Below are 20463 nucleotides of genomic sequence, written 5' to 3'. Positions count from 1 at the left end.
GAATTTTATTGCCTTCTTTAATTGCTTCTCTGAAGTCCAAGTGTAATATTACTCCAGGATCCTTTTGAATAACTTCCTGAGTTGCTGCAGATCCCATTCATCTCGTACTTCTGGCTCTCTCGATAAGCCCCACTGTACATTGCTTTTCATTTTGGTGTGTCAACACTGAGTCCAAGGCCTCACGCTTTGGCCTTTCATCAAAGCAGATGGGGAGTGCTGCTTATGGCAGGACCTGAGCTGCCATGAGCTCAGTGCTGGAGCCGTGCTGAGACAGGGGTCACCAAGCCCAAAGCTGAATTTCCCATGCCAAAAAAATGCATTTTTCCTGTGAGAAGCCAAATGGCCCTTCTCCTATAAGAGACCTTCATTCTCTTCCAGGACCAGCTGCTCTTTTTTTGGCCATTTCATGATGTGAATTAATTCTGGGGCACATCCTTCCCTTACAAAAGCCATCAGGGTGTCTCTGCTGCCAGTGAGTGCTTGGCCCTAACCTTGAGCAGGGGGAGGCAGGGGTGGTGTTTGGCCTCATGGCTGAGTACCTGGAGAAACTCAGGAAAAATCAAGTGGAATTAGCTCAGTTGCAGTGAAGCCTTCTGGGAACAACCTCATTGTTATTAAAATGGCCTTTATTAAATTCGTTCCGTCCCTCCTCTAATTTGAATTAAACCAGACGTGATTTATTTTCAAAAGAAGTTCTGCACGATGTTGTTGGGTGGTCAGATTGGCCCATCTAAAGCCAATATTGTCACTTTACTTGGATCTAGTTTTCCTCCATGTGGACAAGATATGTCACTTCCATCCACTGTGCCAATATCTGCTTGCCTTTGGGCATCATCCACCTCATCACTCATTCTCCACACGCTGGATTCTCTTCCCAGAGGAGCCTGTAATGATGGAGAGGGAATTGCAGTGCCCTTATGGTGATATTTTAAGGACACCTCCCTGGAGGGCTCTTCCCTACAGCACAAGGGGGGTTTCTCATGCCTTGCCTGAGGAATTCAGCCACGCAGCAAGAGGGATTTGTTGCTGCTGTGGATCCTCCCCTGCTCACCTGGATGGGGTTGTAGGGTACTGCCATGTGTTGGCCTTCAGTGAGGTGGGAATGGTGGATTTAAGGGCTTTCCCACCTCCTCAGCTCCTGGTCCCACAGGAGGAGGACAGTTCTGAAGGCACGTCTGGGGGTGGGCGCTGGGGCTGCAGCGCAGATGTCTGCAGGCAACAATAGGCTGCAGTTTAGCCCCAAGCTTCAAAAGCAAAGGGGGAGGGAAAAAAAAGAAGAAAGGGAAGAAAAAAAGAAAACCAGCAAGCCATTAGATGACTTCAGCTCCACGTGACTACATCAAAAGGGAAGGCGTCGTAAATTCGGATTCTGTTAAGCGCCGGGGCCCGGGCCGGGGAGCAGGATGCAGTTCTGGTGCCAGCAGCCAGGGAAAGACATTTTGGGGCCACAGGAGCAGCTGCAGGTTTTGGGTGGGCAGAGCTTTCTCCCAGCCACTGTGTTGACCTGGGTTATGGGGGGGTTCACCCGCTCTGGGCTGGTGGGTGGCGGGCGCGGCTCTGATTCCCTGGGATGTCTCCCTGTGCCTTCTCCTGCTGCCTTCCCAGCAGGTGTTTGGAGGTCCCTGTGTCCCATCAGCTTTAGGATGTGTCAGGGACCTCACAGCGTGTGAAACCTTCGCATGTGGGGCCATTTCACAGTGGTGAGGCAACATTTCCTCTTCATTTCGTTGTCATCCTCTCCAGACTCTATCCCTACACCAGCACGGGTTACTGGGGATTTGCTCTCTTTTGCTTCTTGCTGATTTTTTAATAACTGATTTGATACACATTAAAGCCATTGAGGATGATCTGTCCTAGGGCTTCCCAGAGCATCTCTCACTATTTTATGCCTTTGTTTAACTGTGTAATAACTCCATTTATCATTGTGAACATAGGGTTTTTTGTCTCTCAGCCGTTTGGGTTTTTTTGCTTAATAGTCTGAACTATTATCCCATTGTCCTAGCTAATCACCCAAGACACACAAAAAAAACCCCAAGGAGGAGGATTTGGAAGGAAATCTATCACTCTGTATTTTTTGCATGAAATAGATCATGTTTTACCCTCTACTGAACTGTATGGAAAGCAAATGGAAGGGGTTTCCACACCAAATATTTCATATGCAGGAATGGTGCTCCCAGGATGAGTGCAGTTTCCTTGGCTTGTGGCTGCAATGGTTTGTGCCTGACCAGAGCTTTTTGTGCATCAGAGCAGCAACTGCAAGTCCTGCAGCATCCAGAAAGTGATGCTGCAAGTTTGAAAAGTTTTTAAAAAGAAACCAAGAAGGGAAAAAAATTTTTTTTTTAATCAAGTCAAAATCACGATTTGGGAGAGCCCAGTATGGAAGTTCTTGTGTGTTAAGATTTGCAGGACAGCACTTTTTTTTTTTTTTTAATTTCCCCGGGATTGATTGTGAGTGACAGAAATGTGGGACTGTGTAATGACACAAAAAAAACCTGTCGCTTCCTCCGCCTGCAGACAATGGCTAATTGTTCTAATTTGGGTCAATCCCCTGCTGTGCTGCAGCAGGAATTCTTCACCAGGGCTCTTTAATCATTAACGTTGGCCTATTTTACACGATGTTTGGCCCCAGTGCAGCCCCCCTGGGCTCTGCACATCACCAGGGATTCTGCTGCTGGAGGAGGAGCGGGTGATTAATTTCTTAATGAAAACAAATTAATTTGCAATAACATCTTTATCACGAGGCTTTCGTATGCTTTGTGTCCTCCTCTGAGTTCTCTGGCTGCTTCTTCTGGAGCAGTTTGTGAACCCAAATCTTATGTCTTGCATTGCCCAGGAGTTGTTGCCACGTGGTGATGCAAGGAGGGCAGGCAGTGACTCCAGGGTTGTTTTTCCCAGTGGAACCATGGTCCTGTTCATCCCGTGTTTGCTTTCCCATGGTGTAATCCCTCTGCTTCCAATTAGCCCCTCCCTCTCTGGCAGAGCGAGGAACATGTCCAGGGATGGCTCATTAGTGGTTAAAGGTGGTGTGCAGATGCTGGGTGATGCCTTGCCCACGGGATCTCTTGTGGGATGTGGGTGGAGGCTGGATGGTTTCCCCTCTACACCACATTTTACACCATCAGTGAGGATAAAACTGGTCCCCCTGCAGAAACCAGGGCAGGTTTGTCAGGACACAATGTGGTGATCCTGGCTCTTGGCCTCCACCTGCTCTCGCTTATCCCTGGAGTTTGACTGATTCCTGGTTCTTCATCCAGAGTTCCAGCCCTTCATCCAGAGGTCCCCTTCCAGGGCTGGAGCCAGCAGCAGGACCCTGGTGGTCCCCAGCACATGCCTGGAGCACCCCCTCCCCCATGGGGACAGACGGGGCTCAGCTCGTGCCGCTCCCCCCGTTTTCCAGTTGAACAGGATCCCGCTGGCGCGGGGCTGGCTGTGGATTGCAGATGGGGCATGTGCCATGAATCCCTGTCCCAGCTGAAATCTGTTAAGGGATTAAAATCTCATGAATCTCTGGGCTCCTCCCAGCAGTGAGCAGCCCTTTGCTTCTCCAGGGCAGGCAAAGGCAGAGGAGAACGATGGGGAAAGGGGCCCTTTGCAGGGAAGAGCCTCTGCTCTCAATTTTCCCCACATCCCTCCTCCGACCCAGGCTTTGCCTCGTGCCTGATGGCCGGGAGCTCTGCTGGGTCTCTGCCAGCTTGGGGGGGACACAGTTGAATAGAAACCAAGATTTTGCCCAAAATCTGCTTCCCTGAGCTGAATTTTGCACCACCTGGGCTTGGGCTTCATGGGCTCCCTGAGCCTTGCCGAGAGCCAGGGTGCTGTGTGACGTGCTCACATCTCCTCAGAGCTTTCCAGCTGGGCAGCCAAGATGGGAAAGCAAGTGCCATAAAATATTCCCACTTCTTGCAGTGAGGCTTTGGCCCCCGTTTGGGTGCTGCTCACAGGAGTTCTGCTCTGTGTGACACAGGAATCTGTCGATGCAGGATCTGTACACATGTGTGCAACACCATGGCACCGAGAGTTTTTGTGAACTCACGGATATTTCCAGATGTGTGGCTGATGGATCTCTGGGGAGCTCAGCTGAGCTTGTCACCAGCCTCTTACCAGCATTTGTCTGCTGGCTTGTGAGCACAGTGCTAAGGGAAAGGCCATATCCCAGCTCTATGAAACAGGCTTTTTCCTGGCAGCACTCTCAGCTGAGCTCTCTGTGTGGTCTGTTCTATCTCCCCAACCCTGAGATGTTCCGCAGTTTTCCTCCCAGAGTTTGGAAACCAGAGTACCAAATGCACTTTCCCACGCACGTACCCACGAATGCCTGATGTTGGAAGGGCCAGATCTTATGTGGTGTCACTGGTGATGTCTTTGCTAGAGATTCATCCCTGTGTGTTATTTCAGGAATGATTAATGCTGCAGTTTGGGTCTGGTGGTGGGACAACGTGCTCCTTGTGCTTTATTATTGCCCTTTTTGTGGAAAGGGCAGGCGGTGTTTGCCAAAAGCCAGCGCTGTGGGTTTTGGTCTCTGCGGGTTGAGGGAAGTCTGCCCTGCCACTCATGCACCCTCTGACCACAAAACCCCAGCTTTAAACTGACCTCGCATGAGTGATGTGATCCAGACTGGAGTAGATGGGGCAAAAAGACCTTTTGGCTGGTACTTTTCATTTTGTGGGAAGCAATTAATCACTGGAAGCAGCAAGGCAGGATGGCAGCAGGATCTGCCTGCCCGGTGGGGTTTGGGGCTTCTCTTCCATCATGCCTCAGGATGCTGATGGTACAGGCAGCGAGGTTAAAACTTTGCCAACACAGGCAAGCTGGGCTGATTTTTAAGCTGACTCAGTTTTCAAACAGTCTCTTGGGCTCAGTCCCACCAGGGTGTGCGTCAGCTTCAATTGTTTCCTGATAGACTTGGATCATAAACAGTGAACAAGCTTTTGTTTAGACCGTAAGAGGAGCTTTTGGCACTGCACCAGCAAAACTCCCTTCTCCTGCACGCAAGTTCTGTGCAGCCCAGGGCAGCCCTCGTGTGCCAGGGATCACACCTGGGGCTGCTCTGGAGACTCCTGCAAACTCTCAGGAGGAATTGCAGAGGTTCTGGAAAGTGCCTCAAAAATGTGGGTTCTTGAAGCAGGAAGGTTTGTGTCTCGCCCATGGGCAGGTGAAGTGCAGTGATGGGAATGAGATGTGCAGAAGTAATGTGTCTTTTGAGGGCTCTGAAATGGGCAGTTTGTTTATCCCAGTGTTTAACTGGAGCGCTTAGCTACAGACCATGCATGAGTTGGTGTGTGTAGAAACTATGTTCTCTAAATCATGTTTTAAAACTCAAAAATAGAAGTAGCCCAGTATGTGCAGGGTTTGGGAGCTGAACTTGTAAAGAAAAAATGCTGAAAGAGTGGTCTGTTTGGGATGACCATGGAAGGATGAGCTGGGTGTGGTTGCTGATATAGAGGATTAAAACACTTTGCCCTGCTGTAGCCTCTTTCCTTGGACCCCCCTCAGTGTGCTGTGTCGGTGCTGATGGACGATTTGCTGGGTTCTGTTGAGAGGAATTCTTTGGGCTGAAGTTCTCAGAAATCAGTTTGATGTGTAATTCAGGTCTGAGCTTCCACCAGCCACCTGGACCCACTGCACCAGAGGTCTGGCAGCTGAAGGGGAAAAGCCTCTTATTGGAGAGAAAAGATGGTTCTGTCACATTTGTACCAGCAAAAATTTGGGGTTTTTACTTTCTCAGCTTCTTTTCTACATTCTCTTGCGCATCATTTCACTTCCCCAGCAGTTCAGTTGTTGGGAGATAATACTGGAGACAAATTTAATTGTCTCTTTCAGGGTTATGTTGGACGTAATTTGCAGCACAGAATGTCAACACTGTGTACTTACTCCACACCATTTTAGCACATTGTTTCCTTCTCAACAAGGAGTTTTTTTCAGGGCATGCAGGGAAGGCTGGGACGTGGGAACCCCCGTGCAGCGCCAAGGGTGGACACTGCTATTTCAGGGGCTGCTGCGGTGCTTTGCAAGAGAACAGCTGAAAACAAATAAAACAGATAAAATGAAAGCTGATGGCACCTGGCAGCTTGCTGTGGGTATTACACAAAGGTAGAAAAAATAGGGAGGTGTCAAAACTCGTGGTGTTTTCATCTCGCTCTGGGGATGCTGGTTACACAGCGAGGAAGGTGTTGCTGGCAGAGAGCGCTGGGAGGGAGCGGCGTGTGCTGTTACCTTCCCAAAATGTGTTGAGGCTTTAATTAAGGAATGACTGCAATGTGTTTCCAGACCTTCCGGTGGAAAACATGAAATAAAACCTTGTCTTTCATATTTTTTTTTTACGTGTGTTAATTTGCCAGGCTGAGGCTCCCAGGGTTCACCCACCCCCAGGCCCAGAGCAGTACCTGGTTCTTGCCGCAGGGTCGCCGGCGGGAGAGGAGCTGTGGGCATGCCTGAGGTTTAGCATAGGCTGACATCCCGTTGAAATCTGTGGGATTAAAACCCTTGTTTCCACTTAAGCGTGGTGATAAATGAGGTGTTGAAAAGTATGGGTTTAAATATGCTCTTAAACCCATATTTCCTGGGAATCGGGAGGTACGTCCATCAAACGCTTGAGGAGCCCAGGTGGGAAATGGCTCCTGGCTCACGCTGTTCCCAGCTCGTGCTGACACAGTGTTTTCCATACACCGTGCCCTGCTGGTATCTGTGGATCTGGAGTTTCTACCTGGGCTGCTGAAATCACCTGTCACTGCGTGCCTTTGGAGCAGATGGAGCTGGGAAGGTATCACCCCTGCATTAAATCAGCTTTTGATTAATGGTAGTCACTGCGTAGGCACTTGGACATGTCTGGGAATAAACTACCCCAATTTATGTTGAGACTTCGTTCTTACAGAGTGGATTGAACGGAGAAACTAAAAACCACAAGTCCCGCACTGGTGTTTCTGCTCCAGCCATCTGTAGAGACGCCCTTCGTGTCCTGTTTGTTGGGGTTTTTTTACCCTGAGAAAACCTGATGTAATTGTTTCCCTGTGCACCCAGAGGTGATTTGTCAAAATCCCTACTGCTCCTTGGTAATTTAATATTTATGATGTCTTTATAAGGCCGGTCCTGCTCTGCTGACTCGGAGGCGAGGGGGAGAATACATTGCATAAATTAGGCTGCATGAAACACGAGCTCACAGCTCTGCCGGGGCACCTGGGCAGGGAGGACATGAAGGCAGCAGTAATTGGGTGTCCAGCAGCATCTTCCTCAGCATCTTCCTCATCATCCCTGCCTAGCTTGTCCCAGCACACCAAAAATCCTGAGCCATCTCTGTGATCAAAGACCCCAGACCGAGTGCTTATCGTAGGGTTTCCTGTTTAAGTTTCTGTGTCTTCTCTGTTTCATGATGCAGCAGTTTGATAAAACCAGGCAGACACTGCCAATTGTCACATCTTGATCTTTTTTATCATTATTGAACTTTAGGTCAGGTTAATCTCTGCTTGTGACCTTTCAGAGAGCAAGTGAGGCAGAGCAGGATGGGTGGTTTATGTTATTGGATGTCACATCACGTATGTGAAGATCTCGAAATGAAACATGATTGAACAGTCCAGATACTGGGGATTGTATTTTGTTTTATTTTTAGGAACCAAAATTTCCAAAGTTTAGGAACCAAAATTTAACCAGAATTAAAGTTTTCCAAGCCGGTATCCTTTGTGGTGGAAATTTTACTTGAAATTCAGAGGACACCAAAATCCCTGTTTTCCTTCAAGCCTCTTTTTTCCTAAAAAATAAATGTTTTGAGAGTTTCTGCTGAGCTCTGTTCCCAAGATCTCCATCAGCTCACAAAGCCCCTGTTTGCTCTTCTGTGAAGCAGTTCTGACAGTAATGGATGGGTAGTTTGCTTTATTTAATCCATCTCTGTAAAATTTTAGTGCTGAAAGCTATTGCGTAGTGTCAAATGATAACGGTGCATCCTTGCAGCTTCTTATCAATCAGAGGGGTTTTTTTCCCCCCTTACAGAGTTTGGAGCATGGTTCCAGCATGGTGCCAGCTCTTTGGGGTTGGAGCATCCCTTGGGTGTGATGGCCACACTGCAGACCCCTCACCTGGTGTCCTTCCCTTGTCTCTGCAGGAAGGGGATTCCCTGGGGGCCATGGAGAAGCTCTGCCGGCAGCTCACGTACCACCTGAGCCCCCACTCGCAGTGGAGACGCCAGGGCATCATGAAGAGGAAGCCACAGTCCTGGTGAGTCAGTTTGGAAACCGCTGTCACCCCCGTGGATCGTCGTCCCCAGCCTGGTCCTTGCACCCTCAAGGCCACCACAGGCTCAGGAGAGCAGGAAAAGGGATTTTTCGTGTTGCTTTTAGCTGTGCTGTGCAAATGTGGGTGCTGGTGGGAGCTGCCTGCAGTGATGGGAGGAACAAATCCACCACGATTTGGGAAGTGCTCAAAGCCATTAAATGCTCCTGGAAGGAGCCAGGATGTCAAAACCTCCCAGCTTGCAACAACCTCCAGAATCCTCTATTGTCTTCAGTCTCACCAGTGTTTCCCCATTTGTGGTTGTGTTATCAGGTTGCTTCATGCTGAACCAGAGGTGTTTTCCTCCTTTTCCATTTTCCTTTCCCCGTTGCATCCTGGTTTCCAGAGAGCAGCACAGTAGCACCCAGGGAAGAAGGAACAGGCTGGAAAACCTGAACCATCCATCCTCCAAACATCCCATGCTGGGCATTGGAGAGCAGCAGACAAACTGCTCCAAGACATCCTAATTAGGTGGTAATTAATGTACAGGCACCATGCATACTGTGGCTTGCAGTGTGTTTACACAAAAGGAATTTTTTTATTAAAAATGGGGAGATGACGACCCCAGTCACCTCCTCATCCAGGTCCTCAGCAAAGCATCCTGGATCCACAGAGCCAAGAAACCTGTAGATGAGGCTGAAGGGAATAGAAAGAGCTCCTTGTTTTCCGTGATGTTATGCATTATATATTTACTATTTTTGTATAAGGAGGCAAGAAATGGAAAAGAAGCCACAATCTGGCAAAGTCAGGATTCCAAGTGCTGGCTCCTGGTTCCAAGAGAGTTCTGGTCCCTGTTGTAGAAGATGCTGTTTGTAGCCATAGTGGAAACTAATCCAGTGAGAAAACTGGGTCTGGAAAGATAAGAGGGGAGGAACATGGACACAGGAGGAAAACAGATACAAGCAAATAAAGGATTGCATGGCCTAATAGGATTAGGGCCATATATCCTGGAGATCTGGCTCAGCACCCTTACACACTGCTGTCCTTAGAGAATCAAACGTGGAGAAACACCTCCATTTCATTAGCAGTGGGAACTGCTTTTGGTGTTGAGCATGTTTAAGGTGTACTGGTGACTAAAATTTGCTCTTTCCAATAAATCATCAGAAACAGAGGGAGCATGTTGGGGATGTGTCCCTCGGGCTGGGCTCAGCACACGGAGCTGGGTAATGACCCGGGAGCTCATTGCCCTCTGGGGTTTTTTTCTTGATTAGAATAGGAAATGCACACCCCATGTCACCCCATCAGGGCATTATCAAAGTTACGGTGATGGGGCAGTGGGGAGCTCTCTGCAGCCCAAAACACAAGAAATTCTTGAAAATGAAAAAATTTAAGGCAGCGCTTTGTGCCACTCTGTCTTTAATTGCCAATCCCTGTCCTTAATCATCAGCTTGGAGCGGCTGTGGGAGCACATCCTTGTGCCAGAGATTTGCAGGGCTTTATCTGACAAGGCTGCTGGAACACTTGCCTTTCCTTGGAGCAGCCAGGGAATAGCTGAGGTTTTTCACGGTTTTAACTGCAGGGATGAGGTTTCAGCAGTAAATGAGGCCCTGACCACATGGCAACGACCCCAGGGCTGGGAACATGGGACACAGTGGGAACATGGGACACTGGCTGCTGGCTCTGCCCAGGCCAGGGTTTGGAGGATGGGATTTGCCTGGGTTTCTGGTTTAGATGCTCTGTGAGTTGAAGCCAGCCCTTTACTGGAAACTGAGGTCAGCCTTTTGCTAAGGTCTAAATGCCATGATGTAGAGGTTATAAGGAGACTAGAGAGAGCATCTGTCTTGTCTTCCCTGTGCTGGAGCACTCACTGCTTTATTCATGTGCTGGCAATTCCCCTGCCAGGGATGCTCCTGATCTCTGTGTAAGTTGATTCCTTGCACAGCAGGTATTTCCCCAGAGTCCCCACTCTGGCTGGGGTTTGCCAGTGCCCTGAGATGCTTCCAAGGGAGTAATGGGGTCCTATTCCCAAGTGTTGGTGTTGCCTTGACTCAGCCCTGCTGTCAAACGTTTCAGGAACTTTCAAATATTAATTTTCCACACTTTTTTGTGTGTCTGTTGGCCATCCACACCCCATCAGTGCTCTGCCCTGAGGCTGCTCCTCCTGCCACTCCTAGCTCCAGCTGGGGAAAACAGGACAGGGGCTGCTGCAGAAGAGATGATGGTTTTTCCTTTCCCTCCCCTCCTCCTCCCTGCAGCACCGACTTTGTAACATCTATGGGCTGCACGTGTGAATGACACTTTCTTAAGCCATTTCTCCTTTTTCTTTGCTCTTTCTTAGTTCTTTCTTTTAATTTTCTCTCCTTCTTGTTGGAGAGGAAGTCTTCTGACAACCTTGGGGTTAGAAAGGGACAATTTGGAGTCACTCCCTGTCCTGTGTTGTGACTTCCCTGGAGGATGCACCCACAGGAAGCATTAGCTCTATGTTTGGATGTGGTCTCTCATCTCCTGCACAGTGATTCTAGTCCTTGTCATGAATGTTTTGGCTTTGTCCCTGGTTCCCTGCTGATAATATGGATTAGGGATTGCTGAAGGATAACAGCAGGGGCAGTGGAACCCATCATGGAGAACTCCCAGTGCAGAGCTGCAGAGTTCCTGGGGAATGCTTTGTTGATTAGGAATCTGTATCTTGATGATACCTTGTGCTCCTGGGTCCCATCTGCAGAGGCACAGTCATTACTGCACTGCCTCCTGACAAGCCCAAACACACACATCATCCTCCATGGCAGGGCTTTATTAGGAGGCATCATTTCTCCGAGCTCACGACTGTGCTCCACAGTCCCCTGTCCCCTGCAGCTGGGCTGGAAGTGCTGGAAAGGTTTGGGAAGGAACTGGAGTTTAATTATCCCTACAATTGGGAACGGTGGGAGTGCATTTGTAGGAGATGGCTACATTAGTGCAGTGCTGATCCCTCTCTTTGATCCAAAGTTGTGGGATCAAGGGGGTCTCAGACAAAGTGGGATGCTGAAGGGGCGGTGGCTTCTGGATGTCATTGTATTGCCACCTCCTTGGATGCACAGAGTCAAATTTTTAGTGGGATAGCATTCCTTCTTCACTGAGTGCCTGTTGGCATTTCCATTGGGCAGTGGGGGACATAGCCAGCAGCAGAGGGGTGGATCAGTCCCTCCTGGACCAGCTCCTGGGACCCCCTGGTACCTTTGCTGAGGTCTCGCCAGCGTGATGAGAGCCCTTCACAGCTCAACTGAGTGCTGAGCAAAGCCAAATAGCTGTAATTAATCTCACCAGAAATATGGCAAAATAATTACAAGGGAAAATTGCTTTTCTTTATTCCGTGACTGCCGTATCCATTACAGGTGATAATGGGAAGTGGAGCAGCCGGAGGAGGAGGATGGGGATGGATGATAGAGGGGGCTGGAGCTGATTTTGCAGTCAGTCGTGCTGTGGTCAGGCAGCCTGCTGTGTAGGCAGAGGGAGAGGCTCGTGCTTCCCAGTTCCATCTCATCCCAGGCATCACGTCCAGCCTGTGTGTGCACAGACAGAGCTAAATGGAGGGAGACGCTCTCAGCCTTGGCTGCCCTGCTCTGCTGTGTTGCCTGGCACCAGAGCACCCAAACCTGTGCCAAATGACCTTATTTTTTTTTGCATATTATAAATCTGTCTGGCTCTCCCTTGCTGTCTCTGTGCCTCCCTCTGAATTGCATGCATTAAACATCCAGGATGAGAGGATAGCCAATAGCAGGAGAATGAAGCCAGCCTGCAAAAGTAATTTGAGTGTCCCTGGGCCTAGGGCCACGATTACAGTCCAGTGTTTAACTAGCAAGTGTTGAATCGGATCCTGGAATCTCCCTGCTCCTCCTGCTGCCAAGTGCTCGCTTCAGCATCACAAAAGCAAAACTGGGAATCAAAGCTCCACGTGCCTGTAATTGCTTTGGAGAACAGGCTGGATGCTCTGTGGGGAGGGAGGAGGTGTTTCCCTGGGGCTTTGCCACGTCTTTCCTATCCCTTTGGGATATCCCATTACTGTTGCTGTCCTGTGTTGCTGCTGTGTCCAGGAGCGATACAAACGAGCCAGGGATGCAGCAGGGAGGATGGAACAGTGGTGTCTTCCCCCCTGGGCTGAGCAGTGAGCACCAGCTGAAGGAATATTGATAATTCATATCATAACTCCAAATCTAGCCCCATTTTGCATCAGGTAAAACCCACGGTTCCTTGTTGATGCCACCGGAGCACGAAGCATGGAAGAATTTAGGGTGAAGCAGCTCAGTTTGAGCACTGTTATTAAATGAGGTCAATCTGGACCCAAATTTGTGGATTTTCTAATTCTGTTGTTGCTCTGCAATAAGCAGAGAACCTCCTAAAAAGATTTTGCAGGTGGCTTTACTTAGCTCCAGCCAACTCTCTTCTCTTTGCCACTTGTCCTTTCTGCTGATGGCAGGGCCAGCCTGGGAGTCAGCCTGAACTCCCCTTTCCTCTCTTAAGACTCTCTGAGGTGAAGTAGTTAGAAATCAACTTGAAAGAACCTGGCTAAAAGGGCAAACAAACAGTTTGGGGCACCTCTTGGAAATCAGGAGACTCCATCAGGCTGTGGCAGATTTTAACCCCTGGTTACCTGTGGGTTGAATGTTCTCCATTGCACTTGGCATCCAGGTACAGAGACCTGTTAAAACAGAAGAAAAGGGTGTTTTGATTTAGTGATGAACTTGTGGAGGCTGAGCGGCCTTATTTTGTTGGTAGGAATGATCTTCTAACATCCCACTCCTAATTTCATCAGGGGCACAAAACATTTCTGTCCTGGAGGAATGCTGGGCACTGGTTCTTTCATACTTGCTTGCAGTGCCTGCTTGAATTCCTTTATAAGGAAAAAAAAAAAAGGGAGTTTTCAAGGGAGAAGCCCTTTTGAAAACAGAAAGAGAACGTTTGTGGATGGAAATCCTCCGCTGCTGCCGGCAGCTTGTGGGCGAGCGATAGGAGAAGTTGTAGCTCCTGCAACAAACGGTCCCTTCAGAGCATCCGACACAAATCCGCTGTCGGTGGGAGGAGGCTGGAGCAGGAATTATGCAGTGTCTCCTCTTCATTAGAATCCCTCTGTGTGTCTGTGTGTGCACAGCAGGCTGCTGGCAACTGCTGCAGGAGAGCAGAGGATTTGTGATCCAAAGCCTTCGGGAACGCGCGTGTGGGCGATCCCTGCTCTCTGTGTCCGTGGGACGTTGTTGTACCCTGTGTTACACGACTGTCCCAGAGAGCAGAAGGGAGACAACAGCAAAGTGCTTTACAGGACGTGGAGAAAATGCCACAAAGCCCAGAATGAGTTATTGTCTGGTGCTGTGATTTCAGGGGGTGTTCTAAATCGCTCCACCTTTTGCAGTGGAAAACAGGCAATTTCCAAACATTTCCAGCATGGCCTGAGGCTTTGTGCATGTGGAGAAAAGCAAAGTTCTGATTCTTGGTGGTTCTTTGGGCTGCCTGGGGTTGGGAACTGAGGCCTCATCAGTGGGATGCTGGGCCCTGGCGTACAGGTGGGTCCTGCATCCCACAGGAGGAGGTGGGTGAGGGACAGAAGTGCTCCTGGCCGTGGTGGATCTTCTGACCTTTACTGGGTTGTATCACAACAACAAAGGTCTGCAGCCTCGTGGTCACTGAGTCCATGAATCCTTGTGCTGTCATCCTCCTCAGGAGCTAAATACCTGCTTTGGTGGCTGCGATTTGGTGATGGCTCAAGAAGATGGATCACCCCCGGGGCAGGACAGGCTGTAGCCCTCTGCACCCTGTGGTTGCCAGTGTTTGTCCTTGTCCTTGCCCAGGCGTGTTGTCACCAAGCTCCAGCCACCTGTGGCTGTGACACAGAGCTTGGGTTGTCTCTGACACGATGATTGCAGTGAGGATGCAGGAGGGAAGCAATTCATTCCCAGGGTGGGCACTAAATACCAACTGCTGCCTGCCTGTGCCTAGAGACTGTTATTAAGAGCTGTGCTGGGGTGAAGCAGAGCCTCCCCCCTCTGTGTACCCTGCAGCATAGAAACATTGTGGTTATTCACTATATTATTTCTGTTAATTGCCCTAAGAGAGGCCACCTCCAAGCACGTCCTACCCTGCTCTTGTGGCTGAGGTTTGGAAATTGGAATTTATTCTCAGAGTATTGTTGTGGTTCAGCACTCAAATCCCAGCCTGGCTGAGGCAGACCAGGTTTTCCTCTGGAAATATTGAATGGCCACCAAAAGTGTCTTGCAAGGTGTCTGATGTCTGGTTGTCTCTTGTCACCAGGCTACTCGTTGGCCATACAGGGGGGAGTCCCAGGAGAGCAGGTCCTGCAGAGCCACTTGGTGCAAAGGGGTGTCCCTGCCTGAGCAGGGCTAACTGGGAATGGGGAGGGTTAACCACAGGCACTGAGTAATCCTCCACTGATAGATGATGACTTAATGTGATGGGAAGACCTGGAGTGACCCACAAGTCAGAAGGGAGCTAAGATTTTGGGAGAGAGAGTGGAAAACAAGGGGAGGATGAGCAAGACAAAAGAAACCTCCCCCTTGGCTGCTGTCAGAGATGTTCTGAGTGATTTTGCAGCTTGGGGCCGTGTCCTGTGTGCCCCAGCATGGCTGTGGTCAGGGGTGCCACTGGCATCAGCTGGCTTATGGTGCATCCTGCCTGTCTCATGTGTTTGCTTGGCCTCTTCTGAGGCATCAAACTCAGACTTATAAAGCACTTTATTCAGCCTTATTCATGAGTTATTAATGCCAGCAATAGCAGGGTGGGGTGTGATGTTCCCTCTGTATCAGAGGGTGCTCGGCCCCCATGGAGCAAATCCCAGTTGTGCCCACAGCACAAATCCCTCAGCACTGGCATCACGCAGGGCTGAGGATTCCTGGCACCTACAGCAGCTCCTTTGGGAGATACCTTTGGTTTGGTCTGGTTCACGCTGAGCCAGCATGCATAAACCTGGAATATTTTCTCTCCTTTGGCAGAAATGTTTGGAAACTTGCGGTCCTGAAGAGCAGGGGGGGCTGGTTCCAGCAGCGCTGTGGGATCCGGCTCTTTGCCAAGCAAACAAGCAGGTTTACTGGGGTTCAAGGCATGCACCATGGCCAAACAAAAAGGAAAAAAAGGAAACCTTTAGAGGTACCAGCAAGGAGTTGGGAGAAATATTTGGATGTGGATAATTCTACAGTTCATATCCGAGGAGTGCACTTTTCATCACCTCTGTCCTTCTCACCTCAATCTCCTCCATGGCCATGGGGCATTTCCTGTGTCTGCCAGTCTGGGACTCTTTGGACGTTTTATAGTGACTCAAGATGTGACTTTCTATTTCTTTTATAGCTGGGATTGGAACAACCATGATTTGACCTGTCACTTGTTCAGTTCTCAGTGCTCCTCTGCATGATGCTGCTTCTGGGCTCCTGCCTCTTGAATTTATTCCCTTTGGCACATGCATGGCTGGAAGCACAGTGCCTTCTGTAGTTTTGCTCTCTGATGGTCTGTGTGACTTCAAAACTGCCTGGTCAGGGGCTCCTTTGTTTGTGGAAAGTCCATTTTCCAAGATAGCTGAACTGGAGCAACCTTTTGGGGCCTGGTCCTTTGCACGCACCAAAGTACCTGGCCAGGATTTTTTGCTCCGCGCTGGCACCCCAAAAGAAGGGTTTGAATGAGTGTGGTGGGGAGGTTAAACCTGGGGTTAAATATGCCTAAATTGCTTCTCAAAAATGAGGAACGTGGTGGTGAGCTGCTGTGGCTGTGCCCTGGCCCTGCGTGGTGCTGGGCAGCTGCCCCGTCCACACTGGCTCCAACCTGGCTGTTGGAGCCAGTTTATCCCTGGGAAATCCCAACCCTTTGAAGCTACCCTGCCGAGATGCAGCTCTCTGCAGCCAGGCAGGCATCACAGCACTCACTCCTCCTTGCTGCGTAGAAAATCTGGTGAATCTCTTCTCAAAAAATGCTGCTCTATGTGAAAACATCCCATCCAGCATGTCCAGCGTTTTGTGACTGTGCAAAAACATTTTGTCCTCGTGGGAATGGTGTGTGACGTTGGAGGGGAGAGGATGATCGGGCCAGCAACCATCCACCACAGGTCAACAGCACAGGCTAAGCCACGTGGGAGGAAGGGAAGGATTTCATCCATTTGGAGATGGATGTCTCCTGATGAGACAGAAATTGAAAAACAAAAAAAGCTATGTCATTTTAAAGTCAATAATGTACAGCACTAAGAGGCTTTTGCATTAAATAATGCTCTTTTAAGGCTAGTGGGGTATAAATACCAGGGTGTCAGGTTGTTCCTGTTGTGCACTTTATCCCTGAATCAGTGTGTGTGCGTCAGACAGGGCGGGATGGACCCGGCGGTGCAGGGAGGATGCCCTGAGCTGCTCCTGGCTTTGCCCAGCTGAGCAGCCCCAGTGTGCCATTGTTACAGCAAAGCTTCAACAGCAGCAAGTAGCTGGCTGGAAACAAACAGAAGGAATTCCTTTTTCACTCAGCTCATCTTTAATGATGTTAAAGGGCCCAAAAGCACAGAGAATTTTCAGGACAGAACATTAAACACTCTAGTTCAGACTCAAGAAGGCTCCAAACACGGGAAGCTTGGAGGGTTTGCCGGGGAGGAGTAATTGAATAAAGCTCTAGATCCTTTACCCAAATATTGACTAACATCCAGACATTAACTGACATCCAGACACAGGATCTGGAATTCTTAGCCCTTGCTGGGACTGAGGATGGTTATTCCTTTGCATTGATGTTTATCACTATCCCAGCATTAGTGCAGTGAGGAGGTGAGATTTTTCCAGAGTCTGCAGCATCCTGCCATTCCCTAAGAACTACAGAGGCTCCCTCCAGCCTGTAATTCACTTAATGCATCCTGCCCTTCTGCCTTGAGTTTTCTGCCCACTTCTGACTCCATCAGGGTGACCTATCTCTGCTTGCCTGAGTGCTTTGGGGAGCCCTGAGCAGTTAAAGGGCATCCTCAGAGGAAATCTGTACTGAGAGCGACCTGAGACAGGATCCAGCCTTGGAGAAAAAGCCATTTAGCTGTTTTGCAGAGGGCAGAAGTGCTCTGATGCCGACTGAGCCAGGGGTGTCCCCTACCAGGGTCCCTTGACATGTCAGCACACATCAATCTGCCCTGGCTGGCAGAGTGACCTGTCTTTCCCAAGAGGCTTGGAAGGAAATGCAATATTTCTTGTTGAATTTAAAGAGTCGGAGACACTGGAATGACCTTTGGCGCGATGAAAACGGGACTAAACAGCGAACAAATAAAGGGCCTGTTGTGGTGGGAAAGGTGAAATGCTGCAAATCCAGGGGAGCAAATATTTGTGAGGGCTGTGGCTAAGAAATAATTCTGCAACATGCTGTTTGTGGCAATTGAAGAAGCTGCCACCCTACAATCACAGAATCATTAAGGTTGGAAGAGCCTCCTAAGGTTGAGTCCAACCACTGGTGTAACTGCCAGGTCCACCACTAAACCACATCCCCAAGGGCCACATCTACATGCCTTTTAAATACTTCCAGGGATATCTTCAAATAACTCCAGGGAGTTTGCTTATTGCTGATATTGAGGGGAAATTTGGTTTCTCCTGCGCCTGTCGGAGCGAGAGCTGTGGGATCTGCTCCACTGCTTCCTGGGAAGCCTGGGCATTTTGCACACCCCAAAGCACACCAAGCAGAGAGGGTAAGCAGGTGGTGGAATCACTCATTTTGTTCTTCATTGCCGCTGAGAGTCATTTGGGCATGAGATTGGCAAGTTTGGGATGGAAATTTTTGCTGAATGTTGCAGTGGCATCTGGAAGGTGGGACTGTTGGCTGGGCAGGATGACTCCTCTGTGCAGCTGAAGGGGAATTGCTGGTGAGCTGGGATGGATGGGATCACACAGCTGAGTTTTGCTGGGGGAGAGGTTATCCCTGGCAGCTCCCTGGTCATGGAGAGGCTGCAGCTGCTTCCCATGTGCCAGCCCAGCCCCATCACACCTTGCTCAGTCAGGAGCTGGTGTTAGCAAAGACCTACTTTTTAAGCTGCTGGAGCTAAACTGTAAATAATGCATGGATTTTGAAATGCCACCCGGGTAGGTGCTACAGGGCAAGCTGTCACCTTGGAAGAGGCTTAAGGTTTTCCACTGACTCAGTCTGTAAAATGAGCCCTGACCCTGTTTGTTGCCCTCCACAAGTTGTCTGTTTTGCTCCAGAACGTAAAGCAATTAACCCAAACTGTGCAGTACCATTTCTCTCCCCACAATGATGAATATCCACCCCGACAAATGCTTGAATTGCCTTTGCTGTTCCCTCGTTGAGCAAAGGAACTGACAGCCAGAAGTACTAGAAAATAATTTAAAGTAGAAAAATCCTGAGGCTGGGATGAGATGATTTACAGCAGCAGGACATCCCTTCCCACTGACTCGCTTCTCTGAGCTTGCTGAAGCCTTAAAAGCTTCAGGTGATCCCAGGCACTACCTGTGATTTAAAACTTCGATTTCAAGCCACCTTCCTCTCTCCTCCTGCAACTGAACTAAGGAATAGCCTGGTAGTTTTCCTCCCCTCGGAGGGAACATCCATCCTGCTGGCATCGCTCCCCTCCCACCTCCTTGCACTTAGGTGCTTGTGCTCCCTTAAGTATGTTTTTAAGTCCTGTGCCTGATTAGAAAAGGCCTTTGACTGTGAAAAGTGTGGGGGTTGTAATTTTTTTTTTTTTTTTAATAATTACTCCTCTGCTTCTGGGCAGAGTGGAAATTAGATTTTCTATTGACACATGGCAGGGATTATTTAAACCAATCCTCACAACTTGGGCTGCGGAGCGGGGAATCGAGTAGTAGAAATTGTTATTAAACGAGGGAATCAGCTGGTGAGATAATTAATCTCCACACACGCTTCTTCCCTGCATTGGTAGTCCTCCAAACACGCCGTGATTATTTGTCTTGTCTAAAACAGCCGCTGCCTGGCTCCTTTTTTAGGTGGTGAGGGGCAATTTGGTCCCTTGCCTGGAGCCTGGATGCTGCTCCTGCCCTGGGCTCCTGCCACCGTGGAGGAAAGGCATCGCTCCCCAGCAGTGGTGCCCATCTAATTACCAGCCAGCCCAGCGTGCCTGTCACCCCTGGCTGTATTTCCCAATTAAGAGAATCAAGCTTTATGATGAAGCTTTGATAGGAGCTCTTTAAATGTTTTTTTTCCCAAGCCCTTTCACGCGGTGCATCGTTAGCGATGGTGAACGAAGGTGTTCAGTGAGCTCATCCATCACTTGGACTCGGGGCTCCAACTCGCTGTCGGGGTGAGTTTCCACCTCCCACGCCTGCTGCTGCTCTCTTTGAGTGAAAGCAATGCTGTAAAATAATTCTGCAAATGGGGGTGGTGAAGGGAGCACTGGAGGCACTGCTGCTCCTCGTGCTCTGGGGAGGAGAAGGGCTGGACTGAGGTTTTCAGCCAGCAGGGATGGAGCTTTCCTGGCGTGGGCTCCTGCCTCTCCAGCCCAGCCCTGACTGCTCATATCCAGGCATTTCTATCTGTCCCCTGGGAGCCAGGCCCCGAGTTCCCCCCTCACCCCATGGGTGACCCAGACACAGACTTGACTCACCCCCTTCCAGTCTGACACTTCAGCGTTAGACGTGGGGTCATCCCTTGGCTCACGGGTGATGTGGGGGAGAAAAAACACCCCTTTGGCCACTGGCTGAGCATCCCACCAGCACTCAGGGAAGCACAGAAGGATCCTTTGCATCTCAAAAGGGGCTGGTTGGCACCTCCAGGAGAAAAAGAGACCAAACCGCAGAGTGCAGACCCTGCCCACGTTCAGTTCCCAGCTTTGGCTGTCACACATCTTGCCAACACATGGCAGCCTGTGTTTTGACACGTCCCAGTCCCTGAGAAACGGGGCATTCAGCCCCAAGACTGATTTCTTTTGTCTAGCACTGTGTAGCCCAGGGTGGCAATATGCTCTTCCAGGTGTTTCACTCTCCCCCTGTCCAGGGTTAGCTGGGGAGCTGGGTTGGTTTTTTTGGGGGGGAAGAAGCCACCCTTGTGTGCTGCTCTCCCTGTGTGCTCAGTCTCTTGTGAAGGTCACTCCTCACTGTGCTGTTGGGGATGAGAATTATTCCTCAACAGCATCTTGGCTGGGAGAAATGCCCATCTGGAGTTGAATCCTCTCCTGCATTCCCTGGTTTAATCAGCTGCTGGGTCATGCTGGTCACTGAGTGCTCAGTTGGGGCTCATTATTCCAAAGATGATGAGTTGGAGACTTGGGGAAGGGGGTGGGAATGTACATGTGTGTTTACATAATATGGATAAATT

At 49.6% G+C, this 20463-nt stretch overlaps 1 protein-coding gene and 1 long non-coding RNA gene across 3 annotated transcripts in view; one reads left to right on the top strand and one right to left on the bottom strand.

Annotated features, from left to right (window-relative positions):
- The window catches only part of LRRC75A (leucine rich repeat containing 75A), a 70629-nt gene that overhangs the window by 36431 nt on the left and 13735 nt on the right, over window positions 1–20463 (top strand). For both annotated transcript variants that reach the window (XM_027691102.1, XM_027691100.1), the window contains exon 3: window positions 8090–8202. In XM_027691102.1, coding sequence (XP_027546903.1) covers window positions 8090–8202 — 113 coding nt within the window. The remainder of the gene's footprint in view (window positions 1–8089; window positions 8203–20463) is intronic.
- Window positions 8896–10953, bottom strand: LOC113971314. Its single transcript, XR_003535515.1, has 3 exons — window positions 10893–10953; window positions 10459–10587; window positions 8896–9107 (listed from the first exon to the last, which is right to left on the bottom strand). It is a non-coding gene; the product is annotated as an uncharacterized LOC113971314 (long non-coding RNA).

Source organism: Neopelma chrysocephalum, unplaced genomic scaffold (assembly GCF_003984885.1).
Source record: "Neopelma chrysocephalum unplaced genomic scaffold, ASM398488v2 Primary Assembly neopelma1_82, whole genome shotgun sequence".
Taxonomy (NCBI): domain Eukaryota; kingdom Metazoa; phylum Chordata; class Aves; order Passeriformes; family Pipridae; genus Neopelma; species Neopelma chrysocephalum.
This window is presented reverse-complemented; position numbering and strand designations above follow the sequence as displayed.